Source organism: Leuciscus leuciscus (assembly GCF_965113295.1).
Source record: "Leuciscus leuciscus genome assembly, chromosome: 2".
NCBI classification, from domain to species: Eukaryota; Metazoa; Chordata; class Actinopteri; order Cypriniformes; family Leuciscidae; genus Leuciscus; species Leuciscus leuciscus.
This window is the reverse complement of record NC_138726.1, coordinates 41,367,593-41,393,399: the sequence shown is the minus strand read 5'-3', so window position 1 is coordinate 41,393,399 and position 25,807 is coordinate 41,367,593. Positions and strand designations below refer to the sequence as shown.

General features: G+C 38.2%; 1 protein-coding gene and 1 long non-coding RNA gene across 2 annotated transcripts in view; both read left to right on the top strand.

The window, feature by feature from the left end:
• Positions 1-1,310: 1,310 nt before the first annotated feature.
• The window catches only part of mindy2 (MINDY lysine 48 deubiquitinase 2), a 29,864-nt gene continuing 5,367 nt past the window's right edge, over positions 1,311-25,807 (top strand). The window contains exons 1-8 of the mRNA XM_082156156.1: positions 1,311-2,382; positions 3,867-3,924; positions 10,934-10,998; positions 16,366-16,524; positions 17,360-17,462; positions 18,435-18,577; positions 19,706-19,879; positions 22,986-23,177. Of these exons, the coding sequence (XP_082012282.1) occupies positions 1,561-2,382; positions 3,867-3,924; positions 10,934-10,998; positions 16,366-16,524; positions 17,360-17,462; positions 18,435-18,577; positions 19,706-19,879; positions 22,986-23,177 (1,716 nt within the window). The 5' untranslated portion in view covers positions 1,311-1,560. The remainder of the gene's footprint in view (positions 2,383-3,866; positions 3,925-10,933; positions 10,999-16,365; positions 16,525-17,359; positions 17,463-18,434; positions 18,578-19,705; positions 19,880-22,985; positions 23,178-25,807) is intronic.
• On the top strand, positions 19,886-21,248 carry LOC309488155. The gene is made up of 2 exons (XR_014202045.1): positions 19,886-20,443; positions 20,493-21,248. It is a non-coding gene; the product is annotated as an uncharacterized lncRNA (long non-coding RNA).

Genomic DNA, 25,807 nt, shown 5'->3' with positions numbered 1-25,807 from the left:
AAAAAAAGAAGTACACTAACTTACAACCCCAAATTTGTTTTTATTAATTATTATTATTTTGTAAAATGCAATAAAATCAAGAATCTGTGATTTGTTAATTGTTTTTAACTTTTATTTAACTAACAAAAGTACAAAAAAAGATTCTCAAAGTTTTCTTAAGTGTATTTCGTAATATAAACAAATTTTGATTTTGAAGGCTGTAACACACTCCAAAAAGTTAGGAGAGAGGCATGTTCACCACTGTGTCACATCACCATCCCTTTTAATTAAACTTTTTTAAATGTTTGGGAATTGAGTTAAATGTCTCTGTACAATCCCAATATACGCATCCAAGTCAATGGTACATTCACACATATGCAAGTCACCCATACCGTTTGCACTGATGTACCCTCATGACAGATGTTTGCTTTTGCACCTGTCGCTGATGAAATCTGGATGGTCCCTTTCGTCTGTGGGACTGAGAACTCGATGTCCGTTTTTCCCCAAAACAAGCTGAAATCTAACCGCAGCACAGATTTCCACTGTGTTTTGGATAATCTGAGATGAGCTCAGGCCCTCTGCATAAAACTGATTTATAGATTTATCTTTTTGTAACAGAGATTCATGTGGCACTCCTTGATGCAGCAGCAAACTGAGTTAAGTGACAATAGTTTTTCAAAGTACTCCCGAGCCCATGGCTGTATTTAACAGAGTATGATGGTTCCTCGTGCAATGCCGTCTGAGGGCTCTTTTAACAGAGATTTCCTGCCTTGCCGTACATGCACTGAGATTTCTCTGGATTCTCTGAATCTTTTTACAATATTATGTATGGTAGAAGGTGAAAGACTTAAATCTTTGCAATCTTGCATTAAGAAATGTGATTTTTAAACTGTTCGAGAATTCTGTCATGATATTTGGCACAAAGTGATGAGCCATGATGACCCATCTTTGCTTGCAATTCACCTACTTATTGTGGACTGTTTCAAAAGAGTTTAACTTGGATAATCTATAAACTTTTTCGCAAAACTCAATCTCGCCTATAGGGCAACCAAAGGGCTAGAGCCGGTGTAATAATTTGGCAGGGGGTCGAAATTCGGCACAACACCGGGCACGGCACCTGTCACAGATTCTTGATTTTATTGCATTTTACAAAATGTCACAATACAAAATTTGGAGTTGTATAACCGATATAAAATTGATCATGTTGTTTTGTATTCATTCAGAAGTTATATGTTAAAATGAGAGTTAAAATTGTGTCATTATTTATGTGGAACACCAAAGGAGATGACAGCCTCAGTCTCCATTCACTTTCATTGCCTAAGGCTGTCAGTCTAACATTCTGCCAGACATCTCCTTTTGAGCTAAGAGAAATTAAAAAAGTAATACAGGTTTGGAACAACATGAAGGGGAGTATACCTTTAAGCTGCTAGTAAAATGACACATACAGTCAGTGGTTGTGTATAGTCGGTAAATAAGTGTCTATGAGGGGATGACGTCAGAGGTGGAGATGTCATGGCGTCGTCGGAGCTGAGACTGGAGCTTGCCATCTAGTTAAAGGTTGTCGTTGGTGCGTTCAGCGAAATGGAGAAGAATGCCAACCCTCATCGAGACGCAGGAGGAAGTGTCCTGTGCACCGCTATCCGTGCAGAACCCGCAGATATCAAAACAGTCGGCGGAATGAAAGATGTCTGCGAGAAGAGAGATACTTTGAGTACTTGTGCAAGTGCTAGCGGTGCTAATGCTACACCCTGCACACAGACATCAGATGCTGCTGAGACAGTAAGCAAGAGCGCACAACCGAGCGTTCTACCACAGAAACTGTCGCCCGATGCGGCGGATAAGCTGAGCAACGGAATGGGATACGAACCGTTGATGGCCGTTGCTGGGAATAAAGAGGGTGGCACCTCAAAGTTAGTAAACAACCTCACGGGAGAGCAATCCGACATCAATAACGTGCAAGCGGGCGGTTTGGATGGAGGGACACAAGAAACGACGAAGCTGGCCAAACCTACTTATTTGTGTCCAGACAAAGCAAAACCTGCAAACTCGAATTCAAACGATCGCACCGTTTCTGAGGGTCCTCCGAGTGGGAGTGAGCCCAGCATCGCAGAAGAGTCCCGCAGCTTTGATTCACTAGAGTCCTTCTCCAATCTGAACTCCTGCCCGAGTTCAGACCTCAACAGTGAAGGACTGGAGGACAAGGGACTAGCTTTGGCTATTCAGAGTGAATACGGGGCCGAGGGAACGAAAATCCCCTGTCTTAAAGACAAGGTGACCGGTCAGTCGTTGTACCACATCAAGTGGATAAAGTGGAATGAGGAGAACACGCCTATCATCACACAGAATGAGAACGGGCCGTGCCCGCTGCTGGCTATTATGAATGTCCTGCTATTGTCGTGGAAGGTAAATAAGATGAGATTCTGCTCGTTTGGCAGGTCACACTACCACCCAAGTTATAGATGTGCAATTGCTGTGTTTTACCCGGTGTTTTAATTATCCTTTACAACATTTTATTGGATTGTGTTTGTCTACTTAGTAAGCACTAGTACACCAGTTGTAACTGGCATTAAATAAAGGCACATTCATAAATTATTAGCTTATTCAAAATATACTTGATTAAAATGAAGAACACTAACTCACAGAGGATAACCTATCATGTTTTATTCTGCACAGTGCGGGTCGCCCTCTCATGGGAGCTGCCATGTTGACATCTCTTGACCCACTGTGTAATGCTGTTTACAAAGTTGCTAATAAATAATATAAATTGATAATATATAGGCTACTTACTTTATTTAGTGATGGTATGGGACAGTATGTGTGTGATTTAGAAAGTCCAACAGAATGGGTACAAAATATAATATCTAAAGTTGCTTGAGTGATAAAACAAACTACAATGCAGCTTGCACAGCAAGTTTCCACGACTTTCCAAAAAATGGAAAGAATATAGAGAGATTGATCGCCACAGTTTGTAGAGAAAATGATGTGATCTTTGCTGTCACTCCCTCTGCCATTGTATTAAATACCTTCTCAGCAGTGTTCATTCTTTTTTTCCTTTTTGTAATGTACTGCCATATAACGTATATAACACAAAGTATAGCGTTAAAAATGTTGTTAAATGATTTTTTTTTTATATTCACGTTGATGTTGATAAATGTGGAAACGCATCATCACAGTGTAAACACCGTGAACACCGCTGGTTTTATATATTTTTTACATTTCATTAATTGTTAATAAATGGTGACTTATTAAACTATAGTCCATATTTGACTAAACAAATTGTAAAAATGTGGAAACATGATTTTTTTGCAATAGCATTTGAAAAGTTAATTGAGATTGACTTGAAATTCTGTTTGGATTCTGTTTTCATCTTCAGGTTTGTCTCTCTATCTCCAGATTTTTAAATAACATCCCCTTTATTTGTAGACGCATACCAGTATCATGGTTACATCCTAAACAGTCATTTGACAGACACACCAGTAACTTCTGGCTTTCAGCCTTGGACTCATTTGTATTATGAAGATGACATTTAATTATTGGCTTTGACAGTGAGTTGGCAGGCACACGAGGCGCTATTTCAGTGCTCAGTCTTTCATCTTGAAAAAAGAGGCACTATGTTTTTCAGCTGTGACTGCTTTAAAAGCCACTGGCATCTTATGGAGATGATAGCCACTTTCAGGCTGTTTTTAAGATGATGCCTGTTTTATTTCCTTCAATCTTCTCATAGTGCATTTATGCTGATACAGCAGTCCATTTCAACACCATTAGTAACCCTTATGTATGTGTGTTACATAGCATCATTGTCGAAGGATAAGAGGCCTTGTATATGACCATGAGCAATTTGTCATTTAAACTGCTTTTTAAATGATTTCTCTCTGGTTTTGGCACAGGTCAAGCTGCCACCAATGATGGAGATAATAACGGCAGAGCAGCTGATGGAATATCTGGGTAAGCATTTCATATGCATTATAAATGTGGACTCTTTATGTGGTCTTGTTGACCGTATCTATCCAATGGAGGGTTCAGTAGAAGAAAGATGTTTCAGGTTTTATTTCATTTGAAGAGCAAATAAAAAAAAAAAGATGTAGAGAGTGATGCAAACTAAGTATGGTGGGCTCGCTGACAACACTATAATAGGGAAAGCTATGCTAAAGTCTTTCTGTCTACTTCTTTCTGCAGCTTCATGTCACTAATTGCTAGTTCGTTCCCAAAAATTTAAATTTATCCACCATAGGACACCAAATTATAGTAGGAATCATGCAAAAGCTAGGGATGTCATCCTAATTATAGGATTGTGTAATGTAATTTCAACATATGGTTATTTTCTGCATGTACCTCTTCAAGAAAATCTGAGCTTTTCTATTCATAAAGTTAGTCTGTAAATCAAATTAGACTCTGTTGTGCGTTCGATAAACAGCCTGATAAACATCAGAGAACCAGAAAATGTGATATGTCTTCAGGTGCTGATGGACAGCACCAGATCAGGGAAATACCCGAGGGCTCGTCCTCTTGTAACGTCACAGAATCCAGATCCCTATTTCCACTGTGGCATGTTGACCTTGAACACAGAAGTGTTGCATTACTGCAGTGAGACAGTTGCTTGGACCTCAGTTTCTCACGTTGCATTAGCTTTTTTATTACTAGTTAAAAAAAAAAGTGTTTAATAGTTTAAAAGCATCTTGTCCACTAGTCCTAAATATCAGTGATGGAATGTAAAAGCAGATTGTTCAAGAAAAAAAGGTTTATTTTGCCTCACACATTCCAGAAATGCCAAGTATGAGATGAATCTAGATATGAGCACTGTAGGTGTTGTTCAGAGGTCGATGTATGTTCAGTGGTTTCTCTTAACACTCCTTAAAGACCTTTACAGACACATCTAGTCATTTAGCAGATGCTTTTATCCAAAGCGGAACATCACAAGCGATTTATAAAATGCACAATCTTTACTGGATTCAGAAGACAAGGAGTGGATCTCTGGATCTAGGGAAAATGCGACTCATAAAAACAAATCAAGTCAAAATGTATTTAAAAAGTCTTTATTTCATTATGGCTTAGGCAATTAAAAACAGTTTTGTAATAACCGCACACCGACACGTTGCGGCTAATGAGCCTTAATCAGGGTGATCTTTACTGGATTCAGATTGTGCTTTGTTTGAAATCTTTCTGGAAAGTCTTGACTTTATGAACTTTGCAAGCTTGTGCCTTGCTCACCCTCATAAAGTGCTGTGGTTGTGACCGCAGAGGATGTGGTCTCAAAATGTCATTCCTTGCATAGGTGTGGTCACTATGGTGTATATTTTCAGTTTTAAAACTTGACAAACTTTTGTATGCAAGACATTTACCCACCAAGAATAAGAGTATTTATTAAGCATGTGTGTTTGTATGGCGGACGCTGTGGTTAAAGATACACAAAATGTTCAAGCCTAATAATGTTATTTAATTTTAAATGTATTTTTGTATTATATGTAATGTGTATATAATAATCGTTTCTTCTAATAATTCCCCATTCTTGACTGAACTTGCAATAAAATGCGAGAGCATGCATCATAATAAGATACAAGTGACAAGGGTACAACAGCTTCAGGTGAGAAACACTACCCCCTGAAGCCGGTCAGGGTCAGTTTTGCAGCTTGGAAAACTTGACTTCATTGAACATGCTTGAGGCCATACACACCCCATTCCCAGCTGTCCGTCTAGAGACCACTCTGAAGTATTCCTCATATTGCTGAGCTGTTGATAAGCACACACATCCATGTGATTTAAAGCCTGCCTGACACAGAAACAGAAATCCCCCAGATAAAAAAACGTGTCAGATGGAGAGTGTGCCAGCTGGGTACTTTTTACATTTGCTGTTGAATGTTTGAACTTCTGAATGTTCCTTTTGAGGTACTCCCATCATAGCTTAGAGCTGCATTTATTCAGAAGCATACTCACTTACACTCTATGAGACATCCATGGTTAGCTACTCAGGCATCTGTAAATTGCTTTTCTCTTCCCTAGGTGCAGTAAGCTGTTTAACTCCATTAGACAGCATCTATCTCACTCTCCTCTGCTGTACTTTACGGCACTGTTAGTGTTTTATTTCCAGGCAAAGTCAGTGGCCCGTGAACAAACCCTGTCAACTGCACTGTCTTATCTGATTTGATCAAAGCATGCACTTAAGTTACTGTTTTTTCCGAGCATCTACTATAGTATGTTTCCCAAGTAACCCAATAAGTTGTTTTACACTAAAGGCTTGATCAATGTTCAATGCATTAAATTGATACAGAAGTGGAATTTATTTTATTTCAATTTGGCCAAACCCTGATGACTGATTTTTGTCATTATATGTTTTTGGTTGCCTGAATAAATTGTTCATCATTCCAACAATTAAAAAAAAAGAGACAATTGCAGCATGAAAATGTAAGACTTGGGGAAGCTTTGATTTGTCTCATTATTGTCCCTGTTGTCAACATTTTAAATTCTGTCATTTACTCAGCTTGATGTTATTCCAAACCTGTAACACTTTATTTATTTGTGGAACACACAAGGATAATTTTGAAAGAATTCACCTGGTCGCTCTGTGAAACTACTGTGAAAAGAGACTGAGGCTTTCCAGCTTCAAAAAACGAATGCAAAATCACCATAAAAGTTGGCATATTCTTGTGCATACTTTTCTTTTGATGTTAAATTTGTGTCACAATCAGACCCCCCAAAAAAGTTGTTCTTTGGCGTAAATTTGCTGTAACTTATTCATGAGAGTTTTGAGAGTTATCGAGTATATAAAGATTTAAATATCAGTCTGTTACTCACACAGTCTTCAAAAGACCTAGAATATGCCGCACGCCATCATATGGACCACTTTTATGATATATAATGGTACATTTTTATGTTAAAAAGTCTCATCTCCATGCTGGCTATTGTCATGAAAAAGTGCGGCAAGTACAATTCTCTTTTTGTGTTCCACAGAAGACAAAGTAATGCGGGTTTGGAGCCATATGAGACCACAATGACAAAATCTTCATTTTGGCTGAACTATCCCTTTACAGCTTGATGTTATAAAGTGAATGAGAGCAGCAAAGCAGTGTGAGCAGCAGCAGAAGCTTTTTAATGGGTTCTGATTAAAGGAGAGGCCTGGTATGGGAGAGACAAAGAAATTGACTGAGGAAGAGATCAGCTGGAGATGAACTGAAAGAGAAATGAAGAGGCGGGAGTTGGAACGAAGTGTTTTTGCTAAGCAGAAATAAACGAAAGTAGCCCAAATGAACCTGCCTGTGCTGGGCCGCATTCTTGGCACTGATCAGAGGAAGCTGGAGTCTGAGGGAGTGGGCCGAAAATAAAACAGCCGAGCTTCACGCTTCTCTCTCACACGTTCGTGCTTTGTCAGAGCAGAAACATCTAGGCTTCCTCTGGCATTTTGAACTTGTTTGTTTTGAACTATGGCTGGTGCAACCATATAATTCGGTGTCGCTGAATTATTAGTACAATGATAAGTCACTGGAAAGCTTTGAAAGGTGACAAGTATGTGGTAATCAATAGCAATAGACTGCTCTGGAATGGAATTTGCAGTGATTTGGCCTTGATTTAATGGTCAGTACAGCCGAGCAGTGCTCCTGTACCTAGAGCTGTATGTGTGTTCAGAATGTTAATGAGACGGATGACAGGTGCTCCTGTATTAGAGCAAAACCCAGGGTCAGTTCTTCTCATGTCTGCCAGGATGCCAGCAGCCATGGCTGCCCTCTCTCTCTGCTCCAGCCCGCTTCACCGATCTGCTGGAGAGTTAGTTCGGACAAGACAATAAAAGGAGGACAATGATAAAACTTGCGTAGAGGTCAAACTAAATGTTGAATTGAATTCTGAAACTACTTGTTTTGAGGTCAGTTCCTTGTACCACTAGACCATTTTGGGAAAAGTTTAAATGCATTTTTTAAATTAATAATTCATGGATTTCATCCGGTCCCTTTCCACAGGTGTATTAATCAAGCACAATGCAGTCTGCATTCATAATCTAGGTGCTTGATTTTATACACCTGTGGAAAGGGACCTGATGAAACCCATGAATAACAACAAAAATAAGAATAATTAATAATAAATGAAAATAAGAAATATTACTACTATGATCATTTCTTAATTTTCAAATCATCAAACTTTTAATTGACAGGAAAAAAAGATGGTTGGCGCAAATGCACGTTAAAATGACTCAAACTCAGGGTAGATGCTGCTCTGAGACGGATAATGAGCTGCTCATGTGGAAGAACATAGTGCCAAGCTTCACTCTGAAATAGGCAGCGATTTTTTTTAATTTAATTAAATCACCACTTTTGTAATTTGATAACCGCACTAAGCCTTTTATTAATCGTGCAGCGCTACTTACATTTACATTACATTTAATCAGTTAGCATACGCTTTTATCCAAAGCAACTTTCAAATGACGAGAACAATAGAAGCAATTAAACTAACAATAGGACAACAATATGCAAGTGCTGTGACCCTTCCCAGTTTAGTCTAACGCAGTATACATGTATATATATTTTTTAAATAGATATAGAATAGAAGAGAAAAGAAAAGAAAATGTACATTGACAATACATTACTACATTTCTGTACATTATTTCCTTGACAATCTCACTCCCTGTTTACACCTGTATTAACATACATTTGCATACCATATTTTTGAATCGGACAGTAACAGTTGTTTAAAGTGTATCTAGCAAGCAATGTTTTAAGACTGTTTTGGCACAATGATGTGCTACATGAACAGGTAGTCATTCACAAATAAGAATACATTAGTACAGCCACATTTACCATTGTTCTGTGAATTTTCTGTCGAAATCCAGTCATTTCAATAGGAACTTAAGGACGAAAGGTTTCACACTGGGTTCAAATTTGTCTCACAAATTCACCTTGTTGACCAATAGAAAGCTGTTTGGTTTGAAAGAGACTTCTATATGAGCCGTGCTTCACATCACTACATTATTGACATTGGACAGTCGAACTTTTGTCGTGAAATTTTGCTAAAAATTCACTAAGGGAACTGCACTACAACTACGTTTACACTACAAATGTGATATTTGCATCTTTGACCACCTCTGAGTATGTTTACATGCACTTTAAGTTGTATTTCAGTCTGATGATTTATTTTATTTTATTTTTTTACAGTGTCATGTAACAGCTCTAGTCTGATTGAAATCATAGTACTTTGTTTTTTGTGAAGTCGGACTAACAGACCTACATAATGCTATTGTTGCTCGTTCAGCATTGCCCCACATGTATACACATTAAACAGATTTCAGTTTGCCTCTAGTCTATTTGTATATACTGTACATACATTTTAATATGTAATTGGATGTATATTTGTAATTTTTGATTATGCATTGCGTCATGTGTTTATACTCTCACCTAAAGGATTATTAGGAACACCATACTAATACTGTGTTTGACCCCCTTTTGCCTTCAGACCTGCCTTAATTCTACGTGGCATTGATTCAACAAGGTGCTGAAAGCATTCTTTAGAAATGTTGGCCCATATTGATAGGATAGCATCTTACAGTTGATGGAGATTTGTGGGATTCACATCCAGGGCACGAAGCTCCCATTCCACCACATCCAAAAGATGCTCTATTGGGTTGAGATCTGGTGACTGTGGGGGCCATTTTAGTACAGTGAACTGAACTCATTGTCCTGTTCAAGAAACCAATTTGAAATGATTCGAGCTTTGTGACATGGTGCATTATCCTGTAGCCATCAGAGGATGGGTACATGGTGGTCATAAAAGGATGGACATGGTCAGAAACAATGCTCAAGTAGGCCGTGGCATTTAAACGATGCCCAATTGGCATTAAGGGGCCTAAAGTGTGCCGAGAAAACATCCCCCACACCATTACACCACCACCACCAGCCTGCACAGTGGTAACAAGGCATCCATGTTCTCATTCTGTTTACGCCAAATTCTGACTCTACCATCTGAATGTCTCAACAGAAATCGAGACTCATCAGACCAGGCAACATTTTTCCAGTCTTCAACTGTCCAATTTTGGTGAGCTTGTGCAAATTGTAGCCTCTTTTTCCTATTTGTAGTGGAGATGAGTGGTACCCGGTGGGGTCTTCTGCTGTTTTAGCCCATCCGCCTCAAAGTTGTGCGTGTTGTGGCTTCACAAATGCTTTGCTGCATACCTCGGTTGTAACAAGTGGTTATTTCAGTTAAAGTTGCTCTTCTATCAGCTTGAATCAGTCGGCCCATTCTCCTCTGACCTCTAGCATCAACAAGGCATTTTCGCCCACAGGACTGCCGCATACTGGATGTTTTTCCCTTTTCACACCATTCTTTGTAAACCCTAGAAATGGTTGTGCGTGAAAATCCCAGTAACTGAGCAGATTGTGAAATACTCAGACCGGCCCGTCTGGCACCAACAACCATGCCACGCTCAAAATTGCTTAAATCACCTTTCTTTCCCATTCTGACATTCAGTTTGGAGTTCAGGAGATTGTCTTGACCAGGACCACACCCCTAAATGCATTGAAGCAACTGCCATGTAATTGGTTGATTAGATAATTGCATTAATGAGAAATTGAACAGGTGTTCCCAATAATCCTTTAGGTGAGTGTATATTGGACAGACAGGTGATTGTTGTAGCTCAACAACACAAAAACTCTTACAAATGCACATGTAAACAAACTATGTGACATGCTAGTTTGACCTTGTAGGCCCATCCACTAAAACAGGTAGGCTCCAATCACTGTCTTGCCACAGTATTGACAGACATTCACGCTAAAGCTGTTAATACAGAATGGCTGGGGTTGTATATATCTACTGCTTTTGGTTTATTGCCATATGTAGACAGTTTGTTAATTGCAACAGGGTGAAGAGGAGAGTGATGTCTCCTGTGAGCATGTGTTTTCCATAAGTGCACTGTCTCTCAAATGTTTTTTCACTAACCCTCCCTTTCTTTTTCTTTCTTGCTTTCAATCCATCACAACAGGAGACTATATCCTTGAAGCCAAGCCAAAAGAGATCTCAGAGGCTCAGCGGTTGAACTACGAACAGGTAACAGAAACAGCAGTTTTGCTTGTGACTCACAGAATAGAAGTCTATCGAAGATAGCCAGTCTGCTTACATACATAGCTTACATAGTGTGTTTGTGTGGTGGTGCAGTGCTAACACTCAGAACGAGGAGTGAAAGGTGAGGCCTAAGGCTCTGACGGGTGAAAACATTAGCCAAGACACATGTAGACACTTAGACAGAAAGATATCTTTCTTACATTCTTGCATATGTGATAATGTTAATAAATGTTTTTTGAGCACCAAATCAGCATTTTAGGATGATTTCTGAAGGATCCTGTGACACTGAAGACTGGAATAATGATGCTGAAAATTCAGCTTTGTCTTATAAGGGGTTACCTTTTAAAACATTAAAACAGTTATTTTAAAGTTTAATATTATTTCACATATTACTTTTTTTTACTGTATTTTTATCATTACATAAATTCAGCCTTAATGAGCACAAGAGTCTTCTTTCAAAAACAAAGAAATCTTACTGACCCCAAACTTTTGAAAGGTAATTTATTATATATATTTTCAAATTTTTCCCAGTTGTTTTGGGGATAAATTATGACCCCAACATCAGGTTCTTGACAGTCTTTTTGATATTCCCCCAGTATGTTAATAGTTTATTAAATAGTTTATAATATTGGTAATGTGAGTCTCTTTTAATTGCTATTATAATATATTCATTTTAAAATATCTCACTTCCAAGCAGTTCAAAGTCGAGTCTATTTTGTATGTGAGTTTGAGGATGTGAGGATTAAGACAACAATGTTTCTGATGTTCCCGAGTGTGTGTTCTTGTTTATTGGAGTAGGTGGAGGCTGACTGGATTCATGCTCCTTTACTGCTGTCTAAAGGAGATTTTGCTTTTTGCTTGTGCTTTGATTTAGGTTCGGTTTTTATAATGTACTTATCGTTTAGAGTTTAACTGTGCTTCATTCATGCTTGAATAATGCTGTTTCTCTACACTGTAGGTCAGCTGACTGTCTTTGGCTAGGCTCTGTGTGTGTGTGTGTGTGTGTGTGTGTGTGTGTGTGTGTGTGTGTGTGTGTGTGTGTGTGTGTGTGTGTGTGTGTGTGTGTGTGTGTGTGTGTGTGTGTGTGTGTGTGTGTGTGTGTGTGTGTTGACAGTTAGTGAAGCGCTTTTTTGGCAGTAAGAGAGAGTGAGGGACACACACATACAAAAGGTCCGGAAGAACTTTAATGGGCCTGTCTTCTCTCTTTGTGTGTTTAGCCTGTGCAAACAGTGCATGTATTAACATCACTCAGGTTTGACTGTGTTTATCAGCCGTTATTCAGTCTAATAGATGTTTTGATTGTATTAAAGCTTTTATGGCCATCTCAGTGAATATTGCTGCACTGGAGCGAGAGTAAAGGAGCTGGGAAAAGTGGGTCAGGGCAGTGGAGTGGATCAGAAACGCTGGCAGGGGCACGGGGACAGAGCCGGGCCACACACAGGCTGGGCGTGGGTGGGGGTTGGAAGCGGTACTGGGCTCAACCGGACTGAATGGGAGCGGTGGGTGGATAGGTCTTGGCTAATCTGTTTACGCTCATCTGACCCTGGTGCCAGTTCTGCATGCTCTCAACCACCCACTGGCCATCGGGTCAGCCTGTGCCACACTGATTCATCCTGGCTCGTGTTCCAGGAGAACTGGGACTCATGATTCAGCAGTTCTCTAAAGGTGTCTAGTGTTGGTTTGGAAACATCATACTTTGGTATTGAGCTGCGAGATGATGACCTGTGCTATTCTGATCGGAGTCAAGGTGAGATGAAGGCTGTGCTCACTCAGTGTCAGAATATGATTGTCAGGTTTTGTCTCGTTTCGAGTGCTAAATACAGTTCGGGTATGACAAAGATGGACTGCTGTCTAAATCGGAAATGACTACTTGAAATTTTAAGTCAAAACCAAATTTGTTCTCTTGATATGTTCTAAGAGGATGAAAGCAGCGTGAGTTGCCTGAAATGCAGTTTAGAATTTAATCATTGAAGACGTAAAACAAAAAGTCTTTTTAATTATCATTATCTGTCACTATCGTTATAGGCATTAATCAAGATTATTGCTAGAAGAGGACTGACTTCAGTATTTGATCTGATCCTGTCTGTGTACAAGACAATGAGAGTCACACCTTTTAGTAAATACATTTGTGGATCCCAAACACTGACCGCGTGAACGCATTCAAAGTGAAAATGAATGGAAGTGAAATGGGATCTAGTGAGAGTCATAAATGGCTTAATCTGAAAAACTTCTATCATGAATAAAGTCACAGATACAGGCTTTTTGTTAGCAACCCCTTTGACTGTTCACAATTTAGGATGGTCTTAACTGCCTTATTGCTTTTATAAAACAGTTACACAGATTTCTTGTTAGCTAAAACTATTAAAAATTGTTTTTGAGTGAAGTTGAAATAAAATATAAATATTTGAGGAAAACTTTTTAAAAAAAGAACTTAAATGAAAATGAGAAATGTTGCCATTGGCAATGTTGAGCTACTAAAATGACTAAACCTAAAACTGAAATAAAAGTAAAGATGAATAGAAAAATAAAAAAGTAATAAAAATGACAAAGGCACAATCACAAAATTAGATAAAAGATAACTGATCATATAAAAATAATAGTATAATTACTAAAATAGATGATTAATAATACTTATATATTATTATATACCCACCCAGTGGAGGTGTGAGCCAGAGGCTTTGTGGGCAGATCAACATCACGGCTGCTCAAGGACCTGGGACTGCGGGGAGCCACACTGAGTAGATCCACCAAAGAGCTCTCTGAGGAAGCTGAGAAACAAGCCACTGGCTCTGGCTGAAACGACGAGACAGGGCTTGGGGAGTAACATCCAATTAGGTTTTGCTGCAGGGGGTGTCAGGGAGACGTCCCAGTTCACTGCCCCGCCACCAGGAGATGTTCTGGGTTAAGGGGCGAAACATCAATGAGCGGTGGTCCCCAGCTGAAGACCCTGCAGCAAAACTGTGCAGTATGCGGTCAGGTTTAGGCCTGTCTCAGGGAAGAGGACGCCCCTGCCATGCACAGTCCACCACAGGCACCGCTGGAGGTGCGACAGGCCTAAGGCCCAGCAGAAAGACCATCTCGCTGTAATGAATAAAGACAACACTGAATGCTTTTGACCAGTCAGCTTCCAGAACTGGAACGTTTTAAATCAAATCCAGAATTCCAGTGAATGGGACTGAATTAAGTAAAAGTGCAAGGAAATCCCTTGTAAAACCAGGAAATGGCCAGGGCAGAAATCTCCCAGAGACAGAAGGGCAAAGATAATCTCACTGGTTTCTAGGGATTCATGGGGTTTGATGTATCATGTGGTTGATACATGGTTGTGTTACAAGCTCTAATCCCAACAACTGTCCACACAAACTCATTTTGTGTGCTGTGACCGATCAGCATAACAGATGGTCATACTGTGAGTCCTTAAAGGGGTGGTTTACTGCTTTTTTTCTTTGCATGATTGTGTTTATGGGGTGCAATATAACATGTCTTCGGGTTTTTTTGTTTTTTTAAAGTCTTATTTTTCATAAATTTCACCTTTATTGTAAGCCGCTTTCTCCTCTGTCATTTGAACGACCGGTTGACTTCCTGATTCTATGAAACCACTCCCTCGGAAACAGGCAATGGGCTCAGATTGGTTAGTTGGGCCGGTGTGTTGTAATTGGCTAAACTGCGTAGTGCATGTTGTCCGGAAACTTCACGCCCATTACCTTTACGGGCGAAAGTTGCATGTGCTCCGGTCCAATGTAAATAATGGTGTCAATACTGCCGTATCAGTTTGAGCCAGAATCAGACCCAGAAAGCGGCAATGAAGAGAGTCAAGCAACCTCCGCAAACACGGCTCTTACAAAACGCTTCTGAATGGTAAATTTTTTATTATTACTATTCTATTCTATTCTAATCTACTATTATTATATAAGAATTTCGATACGCTGTTACTTGAAAATGCTACTGCTGCTTGTTAGCTTTTGAGATACGGTTTTCTCCTGATTAAACATTTCATAACTGAATAAATGACTGAGTAATACCGTTTTTTAAAGTTATTGTTTTAACTTCAGCAGCTGAAGTTGGCTGTTGCGATTACATATAATTTTTTGAACTTTATACACGTTATTCTTATACACACAAAATAGCATCGAACTAACTGGCTATAAACAAACAGCGTTGGCATTGGTTTACGTTCTTGATCAAATCGAAAAATTACGTCATAAAATATACATGGAAAATACATTTACAAAATTAGTACATAATTACAAATTCAGGTCCAAAATGTTTGTACGCGTTTGTACGTGTAAGTGGCTACTAAAGCCAGCGCTGGCATTTGTTTACGTCCTTGATAAAACTAAAACATTACGTCTGAAATTATACATGCAAACATTATTAAGTCTTACTCACAGGTTGTGGCCCAACAACTGCTGCCTCTGGTTTTAAAGTTGGAACTGCTTCATGTTTTAGTAACAGTTTCTTGTTGAATCCGGCATTGAATTCGTGGAGATTCTGGAAGCTGTCTTCCGTAAAACGCGCAGCACAGAGAGCTATTACGATTGACATTTTCAGGAACATAATCAAACATAAATTTTAGCCACATTGTTGACGAACTACAGCATCCGTATGAAGCCCGAACACAGAAGACCTGGCAGCTGGGTGAAAATAACACACTTTCGACGGCATGGCTACAGCTCTCCACTATAACTCTTCCTCTTCGACAAAGCCGCAGAAATATGGCCATGCCCCCTTTTTTGCATGGGTTAGTTACGTATAAAACCCGGGAAGTATCTCGTTGTAGTCCCATTCCAGTCGTTTTTGTAGGCATTAAACTTCCTGATTTTTAAAAGACGATATCTCTGCTTACGTTGAACTTTCAGCGCAGCAACTTTGCAGATATTGTTCATGCACCAACAGCAACATTACACACTATTTAAAATGAAAAAAGTGAAATCACAATCAACCACCCCTTTAAAAGTGAGCGGAGAGCTGGACAGATTATTATTATTATTATCATAGGATCTGGAACGTAATATAAAATGCCGCACACACGTTCAACTTCACACTTTAACTTTTGAACTGCACTGTAGTTTGTAATCTTGCAGAGTCAGTGGAGGGTCATTATGATCAAAACAGAAAGACCGGAAGAAAAGGAGGTGAACTCTGGGTGTTTTGAGCTCTTTAGTCGCTAGTCTAGAGTTGTGAGATTTTTCCTGCTCAGGGTAGTGAGACAATTCATTGGGTGTGACATTTAACAGAAATGCATGCATTTGTTGTGTTTAAAAAAAGAAAAAAAAGAAGTTACTATTCCCTCATTGTTTTTGTATTTGCCTTTATAATTCCTTTGCTCTCTCCCTCTCTTTCTCTAATCTCTAGAATATGAGTGATGCTATGGCGGTGCTGCATAAACTGCAGACAGGTCTGGATGTAAACGTTAAGTTCACAGATGTGCGGGTATTCGAGTACACACCCGAGTGCATCGTCTTCGACCTGCTGGATATCCCACTCTACCACGGATGGCTGGTCGACCCACAGGTCTGCATGTGGGCTTTAATTTCAGAATCTTATTCTACTGTAGTTATATGCTCAGTTTCACAAATACATTATATGCAGTGCATAAGCAGCTTTAGTAAAAAAAATAAAAAGGACTGTCAATCAATAAATAATTACAAAATGGCAAAAAATTTTATGATTTAATAATACATATTTATAAATATATTAAATGCTAATTTATCCAATTAATTGCAAATAATTGCACATATTAGTACTTGTTAAGAAAACCCCTCAAATTAAGATGCACATTATTTACATTTTTTTTAGTACAGGGTGGGCCATTTATATGGATACACCGCAACAACATGGGAATGGCTGGTGACACCAAAGTCCCGTTTGTGGCACACCAGTACATGTGAGGGGGCAAACTCCTCAAGATGGGTGGTGACCATGACATATACTAATGTGCCACAAACAGGACCTCAATATCACCAACCACTCCCATGCCACCACGGTGTATCCATATAAATGGCCCACCCTGTAGACTTCACTAAAAGTGGCTTTAAAATCAGTATATTGTTGGTTTTAGTTCCATATCATTGGACATAAACTCAGTTGAGTTTGTCAGTCAATGGGTTTTTTTACGCATTGCGCCCGGAGCATCATGGTTTCACAATGGCGTATCAAGTTAAAAACATTTCAGCTGTTAAAAACGTGCTGCGGTTTATAGGTACGTTATGTACAGATTAAATTGATTGATTAAATGAACACATTAAATTGATAGCCCTTATAAAAATAATCACCTATTTCAGAACGTTAACATTCATGCTAATATTTTGACCGGCATATTGTCTTTCTTTGTTATGGCTCTCTGTAGATGGCTGATATAGTGAAGGCAGTGGGAAACTGCAGCTATAACCAGTTGGTGGAGAAGATAATCAGCTGTAAGCAGTCAGACAACAGCGAGCTGGCCGGGGAAGGTGGGTATTCACTGCTTTTATCTGTCTTCTCCTCCTTTTCCTTTCACACATTCATCCAGGCCTCTTCTTACAAAATGCAAGTGCTCATCCGAAGCATTTCCCCTTATGACTGGTGTCATGCATTTGGATGTATTAATGTCTCGGATACATTTCTCTATGTCCTGAATAGTGTTTGCATCATTCAAATAAACAACTATCAGAGTGTCATTTAAGCACCCTTCTTCCTTTTAGTTTTTAGCTGTCTGAAACCCTTTCTCCTTTTCTTAGTGTGTTGGTGTCTAAATATATCATCCTCGCCATCTTTTCTCTCTCTTTCTGTAAGTCTTGTCTGTTCTCTGTTGCTGCTCTGATATGTGCCCTTTTCTCTCCAGTTGATTTTCTGCCTCTGCCACTTACACTCTATCCCTGTACAAGCATACGTGAGTCTCTATGTGTCAGGCTGGGTTATTTTTGTGCATTATATAGTTTCAGCGAGTGTGTTTAAAGGAGTAGTTCACTCAATCATCTTAATTTATTCATCTTGTTGTTTCAAACCTGTATGACTTACTTGCTTTTGACTGGAGAAATTACAAGCTACAATGAATTGAGGTTGAGACTTCAAAATATAGTAGCATAAAAGTATCCTAAAATTAGTCCATATGACTCATACATATTAATCCAAGTGTTCCGAAGGCTTTGTGTGAGAAACAGACCAAAATAGAAGTCGTTATTCACTGACAATCGTCATGGATCGTGATTGACCGGATCATTGAGTCAGTGAAATCAGTCTATTGAAATCAAAACTATTTTGTTTGAATTTAACTATTTAACTGAATTGACTGATTATGTGAAACCATCAGGCTTGTTTACGAATCAGATATTGTAATGTGCCAAGGAGAGCTAGGGTGGAGATCAAGATTTCACATTCATAAAATGATTTTGTATTGTATTGTGTGTGTCAGAGAGGTCTCACACTGCCTCTTTCTTTTCCAGGATTTGTGGCAGAGCAGTTTCTGAACAGCACAGCGACTCAGCTAACATACCACGGCCTGTGCGAACTCACCTCTACCGTACAGGAGGGAGAACTGTGTGTCTTCTTCAGGAACAATCACTTCAGCACTATGACCAAATTTAAGGTGTTTACATTTAAGTGTTACTTCTGCAGCGTTTTGAGATGATGGATGCTGAAAGATGGCTCTGTGATGCTATGAATAAGCACTCCTATAAGTAAATGAAATTGTCTATAGAGGGTATGTTGGTGCCCCCCAGTGGCGAACAACAGAAATGTAAACTGCTACTGTGAAGACTATAAATATGGGATACCAAATTACCACGATTTTGCATCTTTGAAAGGTCAAGGTCTGCCTATAATAACATGCAAGTAAACTGATATGCAGTCAAATTATTATTATTATTATTATTATTTTATTATTTTTTTATGTTTGTAAAGTAAAAAAATTAGGCTATTAATAGTTTTTGTTTTCATCACATATGACACCACAAATTATACTATCTGCATATGTTAAAAACACCACAAGACATCAGAAACATCGTAAAATAATATATAAAAAATAAACTGCAAACTACAAATCAAACTAATACTTGTTGACAGTGAAATGCACTCATAATTCACAATTTCTACTGTAATTAGCAGTAAAATTGTAAATACTGGCATATATTTTCAGCAACATCAACAGGATTTTTATACAGAATACCTATGATCAAAAGTCAGGCTCGGGAGATTAATTCAAACCATCCAGAATTCATTGAAAATACAAAAATATATATTTCTATTTAGTTTTTGTTTATATTTGCTCACTTTTATAGTTTGTTTGAATTAATATTTTATTAGTTATATATCTTAGTTATATATCTAATATATATATATATATATATATATATATATATATATATATATATATATATATATATGTATATATATAATATATCACTAATTCAGGGCTTAATTGAATGTGAGAGTCACAGAGAATTTGAATTGTTTTAGATGTTGACTCTATATAACCACCAGCTGTCTTATCAGGTAGACTGTAGAGCCTCTGTCTTTTATCTGGAGGAAGTGGAGTTGTTCTGTAACAGCAGGATACACTTCACCCACAGATAAAACTCTTCCATGATCCTCCTCATGTACACACTTCAGAACTTGACACCACTGCTGTACGGTCTGTGTTTGCTGAAAGATTGATGAACGAGAGTGTTTTAGGCCGCTGAAGTGTTTTTATAAATGCTCTCTCTGTGTTCCTCAGGCCCAGCTGTACTTGCTAGTGACAGATCAGGGGTTTCTCACTGAGGAGAAGGTGGTTTGGGAAAGTCTGCATAATGTTGACGGAGATGGGAACTTCTGCGACTCAGAGTTTCATCTGAGGCCGCCCTCTGACCCGGAAACGGTGTACCGTGGTCAGCAGGACCAGATCGATCAGGTCAGGACTAGTCACTCCTCAGGAGTGCTAAGTTTTGTTCAGTCATAAACACTGAGTACTGTAATTGTTTCTTAGGTTGATGTCTGTGAAAGAACATTTGCATGATGCCACTATGAGAAAGCTCATACAGTGAGATGTCACACTATTCACTGGGGTTGATGAAGTTGTGAGTGTAATTTCAGTCATAGTATTAAGAAATAAATAGTTTTATTCAGCAGGGACACATTAAATTGATCAAAAGTAACAGTAATGCCGTGTGTCCACCAAAGGTTTTTTTTATCCAGCTGAAAACGCCTAGCTGTGGGCGCTTGAGAGGCATTTGGCATCGCACATTTTTTTCTCCCTTCAGTTTGCTTGCTATGACACGGAATATCTGCGGAAGTGTTACTAGGATCTCATTTCAGATAGTTTGTTCCTGTATTGTTTCTATATAGAAATGTCAATACAATGTAAAGTATTTGCTCTTGCTCTTGCTTTACATTATTTTGTTCTGTTATTATGCTGCTTGTTGTCATCTGTTGACGTTGTACAAGCAGGATGTGGTGGTTGGTTGGTGTGGTATTTGTCCCGCCCCTCCTCCACTGTGATTGGACGGCTGGGTAAAAAATGACAGTGATGAGCGTTGAACATTCTTCAACTCTCGGCAAGTGCTCAACTTTGGTGGACACACGGCCTAAAGACCTTTACATTCATTGTTAGAAAAGATTCCACAGGTTACAAATAAATGCTGTTCTTTTTAACTTATTATATTCATAAAAGTTTTTTTACAAAATATAAAGCAAATACAACCATGTTCAACATTGACAATAATAAAAAATGTTTCTTGAGCAGCAAAGTAGAGTAATTGCTGCTGAACATTAAGCTTTGCTTTTCTGTTAAAATAGAAAAGTTATTTTAAATTATAATGATATTTCACAATATTACTGTTTTCTCTGTACAAATAAAGAAATCTTACCGACCACAATCATTTATGATACACACACTGCAAATAAAGTTGTATCTCCTAATTATCAACATTATACAATTGAATGTGTTCCCTAAAAAAAATGACACTGTTTAAAATGAATTACTAGTAACACCGTCCTTCGGATGAGACGTAAAACCGAGGTCCTGACTCTCTGTGGTCATTAAAAATCCCATGGCACTTCTCGTAAAGAGTAGGGGTGTAACCCCGGTGCCCTAGCCACATTCCACCCATTGGCTCTTGCCAATCATGGCCTCCTAATAAATCCCCATCCACTGTATTGGCTTTATCACTCTCTCTCCTCTCCACCTGTAGCTGGTATGTGGTGAGCGCACTGGCGCCGTTGTACGGTGGCTGCTGTCGCATCATCCGAGTGAATGCTGTACAGTAGTGCATATAAACAATTTAGTAAAAATATATATATGCTATAAATTACAGTGAATTATCACAAACACTGTTGCCTTGATGCCATTAAGCAGATATTAGATAGAGCGAGTTGGGAATTCAGGTGGTTACTTGTCCCAAAATGTTTCAACGCATGATAAAATGTTCTGGGTCTTTTCCAGGTACTTGTCTTATGAAAAGCATGAATCCCAGCCCTGCGGCATTAATTACTTTTAATAATTACTTTTTAAAGATCCAATCCTCAAAGCTTTGAAATAGTTCCTATGCTTCTGGACATCAAGAACCCATTTAAACATTTCAGTTCCTGATATTTTATTTGTGGTATTAAAGTAATCACTCAGGAAATATCCTGTGTGTGTACCAAATGGGGTGACTAAGAGATTTCAGGATTGTGCAAAGCCACAGTGACCCTCAGATAAAGGCAAGCTCTGGAGACTAATGTTACAGTGAGCCGTGAATGTTGAGACGCAGCCAGGCTCTGTGAGAGAGGAGTGCACTGCTGTCCTCTAGCACCAATTCTGCTCCATTGCCCGCTGGAAACTCTCCTCAATTATTGATGTTAAAAGCTCCCAAATCCTTCCTCCAGCTCTGTGCCTTTGGGAGCCTTTAATGCCTGATGACCGAACCAAAGTGCCTCACGTAACACACATTCCTTCTTTCCCTTTCTTTCTTCTGCTGTGGTATTGGCTGTTTAATAATGAAGTGTCTATTAGGGCTTGGAGATCACCGTGCTCTAAACACTAAACATTTGGTCAGTCAGAAAACTAATTGGTGTTTAGTTTAGTAAACTAAATGGTCATGGGTCATGGGCTAACTCTCTTTTTTTCATGAAATAAAACGTAAGCTCATTACTAATGTAAGGATTCAGGCTAAGCTGTATTATAATGCTCTACAGAGAGTAATAGTTCACCCACAATTTTTTTTCTTTTACTCACACAAAGGCGTATGAGTTTTATTTTTTGGAACCCAAAAGGAGTTATTTAGCAGAGTGTTCAGGCTGCACTAAAAGAGGAGAGGAGGGCAACTAGTAGTATATATGAAAAGTACATAAAATAAATATATAATAAATAAATACACTGTTAAAAAATTTGGGGTCAGTAGGATTTTGTTTTTAAAGAAATTAATTCAGCAATTCAGCAAGGATTAATTAAATTGATCAAAAGTGGCCGTGAAGACAGTTCTAATGGTACAAATATCTATATTTCAATGAAGTTTCAATTCATCAAAGGACCCTGCAAAAAAATGTATCCTGTTTTCCACAAAAATATTAAGCAGCACAACCATTGTCAACATTGATAATGATAAGAAATGTCTCTTGAGCACCAAATCAGCATATTGGAATGATTAATGAAGGATCATGTGACATATGTAGTGATGCTGAAAATGCGGCTTTGCATCACAGGAATAAATACAATTTTAAAATATTTTATAATTGTTAAATATTTTTACAGTTTAAAATAACTATTTCTGTCTTTTACTATATATTTTTAATAAATGCAGCATTATTTAAGATATTTCTTTAAAAAGCATTAAAAAATCTTACCAAGACCAAACTTTTGAATGTTACCATTAATAATATAATATAATATATACATCTATGTATTATTACCTTCTACCATAAATTCTGGTACACTCATTATACGACGATGTCATCATCCACTTCTGGACAATCTGCCAAATAACTCAATTTGGGTCATGGAAAAATAATCATATGGGTTTTGCCCTCTGTATGTGTAGGACTACCTGATGGCGCTGTCTCTGCAGCAGGAGCAGCAGGCATCAGACCTGGGTTGGGAACAGATCCCAGAAGGCATCAGTGATCTAGAGCTGGCCAAGAAGCTGCAGGAGGAGGAGGACTGCAGAGCGTCACAGTACTATCAGGAGCAGGAGCAGGCGCAGGCAGAAGCGGCAGCAGCTGCACAGGCACAGGTGAGTTACCCTAATAAACTTGCATTCAAAATACTTCAATATATACAGTACAGGTCAAAAGTTTGGAAACCTTAAGTTTTTTTATATTTTTGAAAGAAGTCTCTAATGCTTATCAAGGCTGCGTTTATTTGATCAAAAATACAGAAAAAAACCAGTAATATTGTGAAATATTATTACAACTTAAAATAATAGTTTTCTATTTGAATATACTTTAAAAAATGATTTATTCCTGTGATGCAAAGCTGAATTTTCAGCATCATTTCTCCAGTCTTCAGTGTCACATGTGACATCCAGTCTATCACATGATCCTTTAGAAATCATTCTAATATTCTGATTTATTATGAGTGCTGGAAACAGTTCTGCTGCCTAATATATTTGATGAATAAAAGGTTAAAAAGAACTGCATTTATTCCAAAAAAATATAAAAATTCTAATAATATAAATCTTCTTTACTATCACTTTTTATCAATTTAACACATCCTTGCTGAATAAAAGTATTGAAAAAAAAAATTACTGACCCCAAATTACTAACCAGTAGTATTGTTGTTACAAAAGATTTCTATTTTTAAAACATTTCCTTTTTTTTACTTTTTTTTTTTACTTTTTATTCATCAAAGTATCCTAAAAAAGTATCACAGGTTATGAAAAAATATTAAGCAGCAGAACTGTTTCCAACTTTGATAATGAATCATCATATTAGAATGATTTGTAAAGGATCATGTGATAGACTGGAGTAATGATCCTGAAAATTCAGCTTTGCATCACAGAAATAAATGGTAATTTAAAGTATAATAAATTGAAAACCAATTATTTTAAATTGTAATAATATATCACAATATTTTTTTAAAAATCTGTATTTTTTATCAAATAAATGCAGGCTTGATGAGCAGAAGAAACTTCTTTCAAAAACATTAAAAATAGTAATGTTTCCAAACTTTTGACCTGTACTGTATATACATATATACTGTTAGGGGTTAACAGTTTAGGACCCAAGGACCAGATTTTTGAAAGATGACCTGGAGTCAGAATTATAATAAATTGAAGAAAAGTTTTACTGAAGATAGTTTGCAGTTTCCTCAGCAGAAGTCGGCTTCAAGACTCACGCAGGAGTTCGTAGGTCGCCCCACTTACAGTTACAAAGATCACAGCAGTTATACCCTACATCAAGGTCTAAGCTACGTCTTGCTTCAGGTTGCAGTTTCTGATTGGCTAAGAAATAGATAAACATAGTACCTTTCCACACATATACAGATAGACGGAAGCATATCTCCATCGATTATGCAGCTGACACTCGGACCCTGAAGTTAGGCACGTCGTGACCTTCCAGGTCGCAGATTTGGGTTGCTGGGCACCAGCATGTCCCGAACAACAACTCCGTCAATCTCCAATAATGCCAGTGGTTCCTTAACCTAAAACCAAAAAGACTAACACACACACCGACACACAGCTTTTCCAAGGTTGGATTTGGCCAGGCTCTAACTATAAACAGGAGAGTCCTCTCAAAACATCAAGATAATACGTTCTTTCTCTCAAGGAGAGCTACACTTTAGTCTAACTGGAAAGCAAGGCTTTAACAAAGAAATGGTCCCTTAAACCATTGGCTTCAATGACCCCTAAATGTTTTAAAGGGATACTTCACCGTTTTTTTCATATTAAACTATGTTATTCCCTTAACTAAGACGAGTTGATACATACCTCTCTCGTCTCAGTGCGTGCACTTAATCGCTCTGGCACTTCGACTCGGCGCAGTAAAAAGTCACGTTGGTTCTAATGAGGGAGAGAGGATTTTTCAGGAGTGACTTTTTACTGCACCGAGTCGAAGTGTTTCCAAGTGCTATTCCACCATACATTATAGTTATCCTTTTTACCCACTTAGAAAAGCGCCACGTTTTATTTTGTGTCACCATACTTGGTCGTGTAACTACTCGTGTAACTGTATTTAAATAGGGAAAACGTGGAGGTGTTTGGTCACTTCTAACTTCATCTCTGTTTGGTCCCTAATTAATGAACTAGGCTAAGCTAAGTGCTATCATCTAAGTCGCCGCGCGCCAGAGCGATTGAGTGCACGCACTGAGACGAGAGAGGTATGTATCAACTCGTCTTAGTTAAGGGAATAACATAGTTTAATATGAAAAAAAACAAAACGGTGAAGTATCCCTTTAACACGTTGAAGACCTTTCTCAAACACAAAACAAGTCCCTATTTCATTTCTGGAAGCCGGTCTAAATAAGCAAGCACTGTTACTGCATTCAGATATCAAATACAGACATTAAAGAATACATGAAAATAACATTTCAGTGATCACACTGGTAACTTCTATAACAAAGTAAAATCTCCAGAGAAGTAATTCAACTCATTTGATATTTAGAAGGACAAATATTAATTAATACCTTGATTATAATCACTAATTAATTACATATACATTTAAGCAGCAGTGGATTCCAATCCACCTCCTTCAATACACAGTCAAACCAAAATGTATTGAGACACCTTCAACATTTCTCACATTATGACAGTTTATTGGCTATAGTTTAGAAAATGGTAATAAAATATGACAAGAACTCAGAGTTATCAAATCAGTTGATATTTCACTGGTCTTGGCCATCCTTCTGTTAGACTGTCTCACAAAT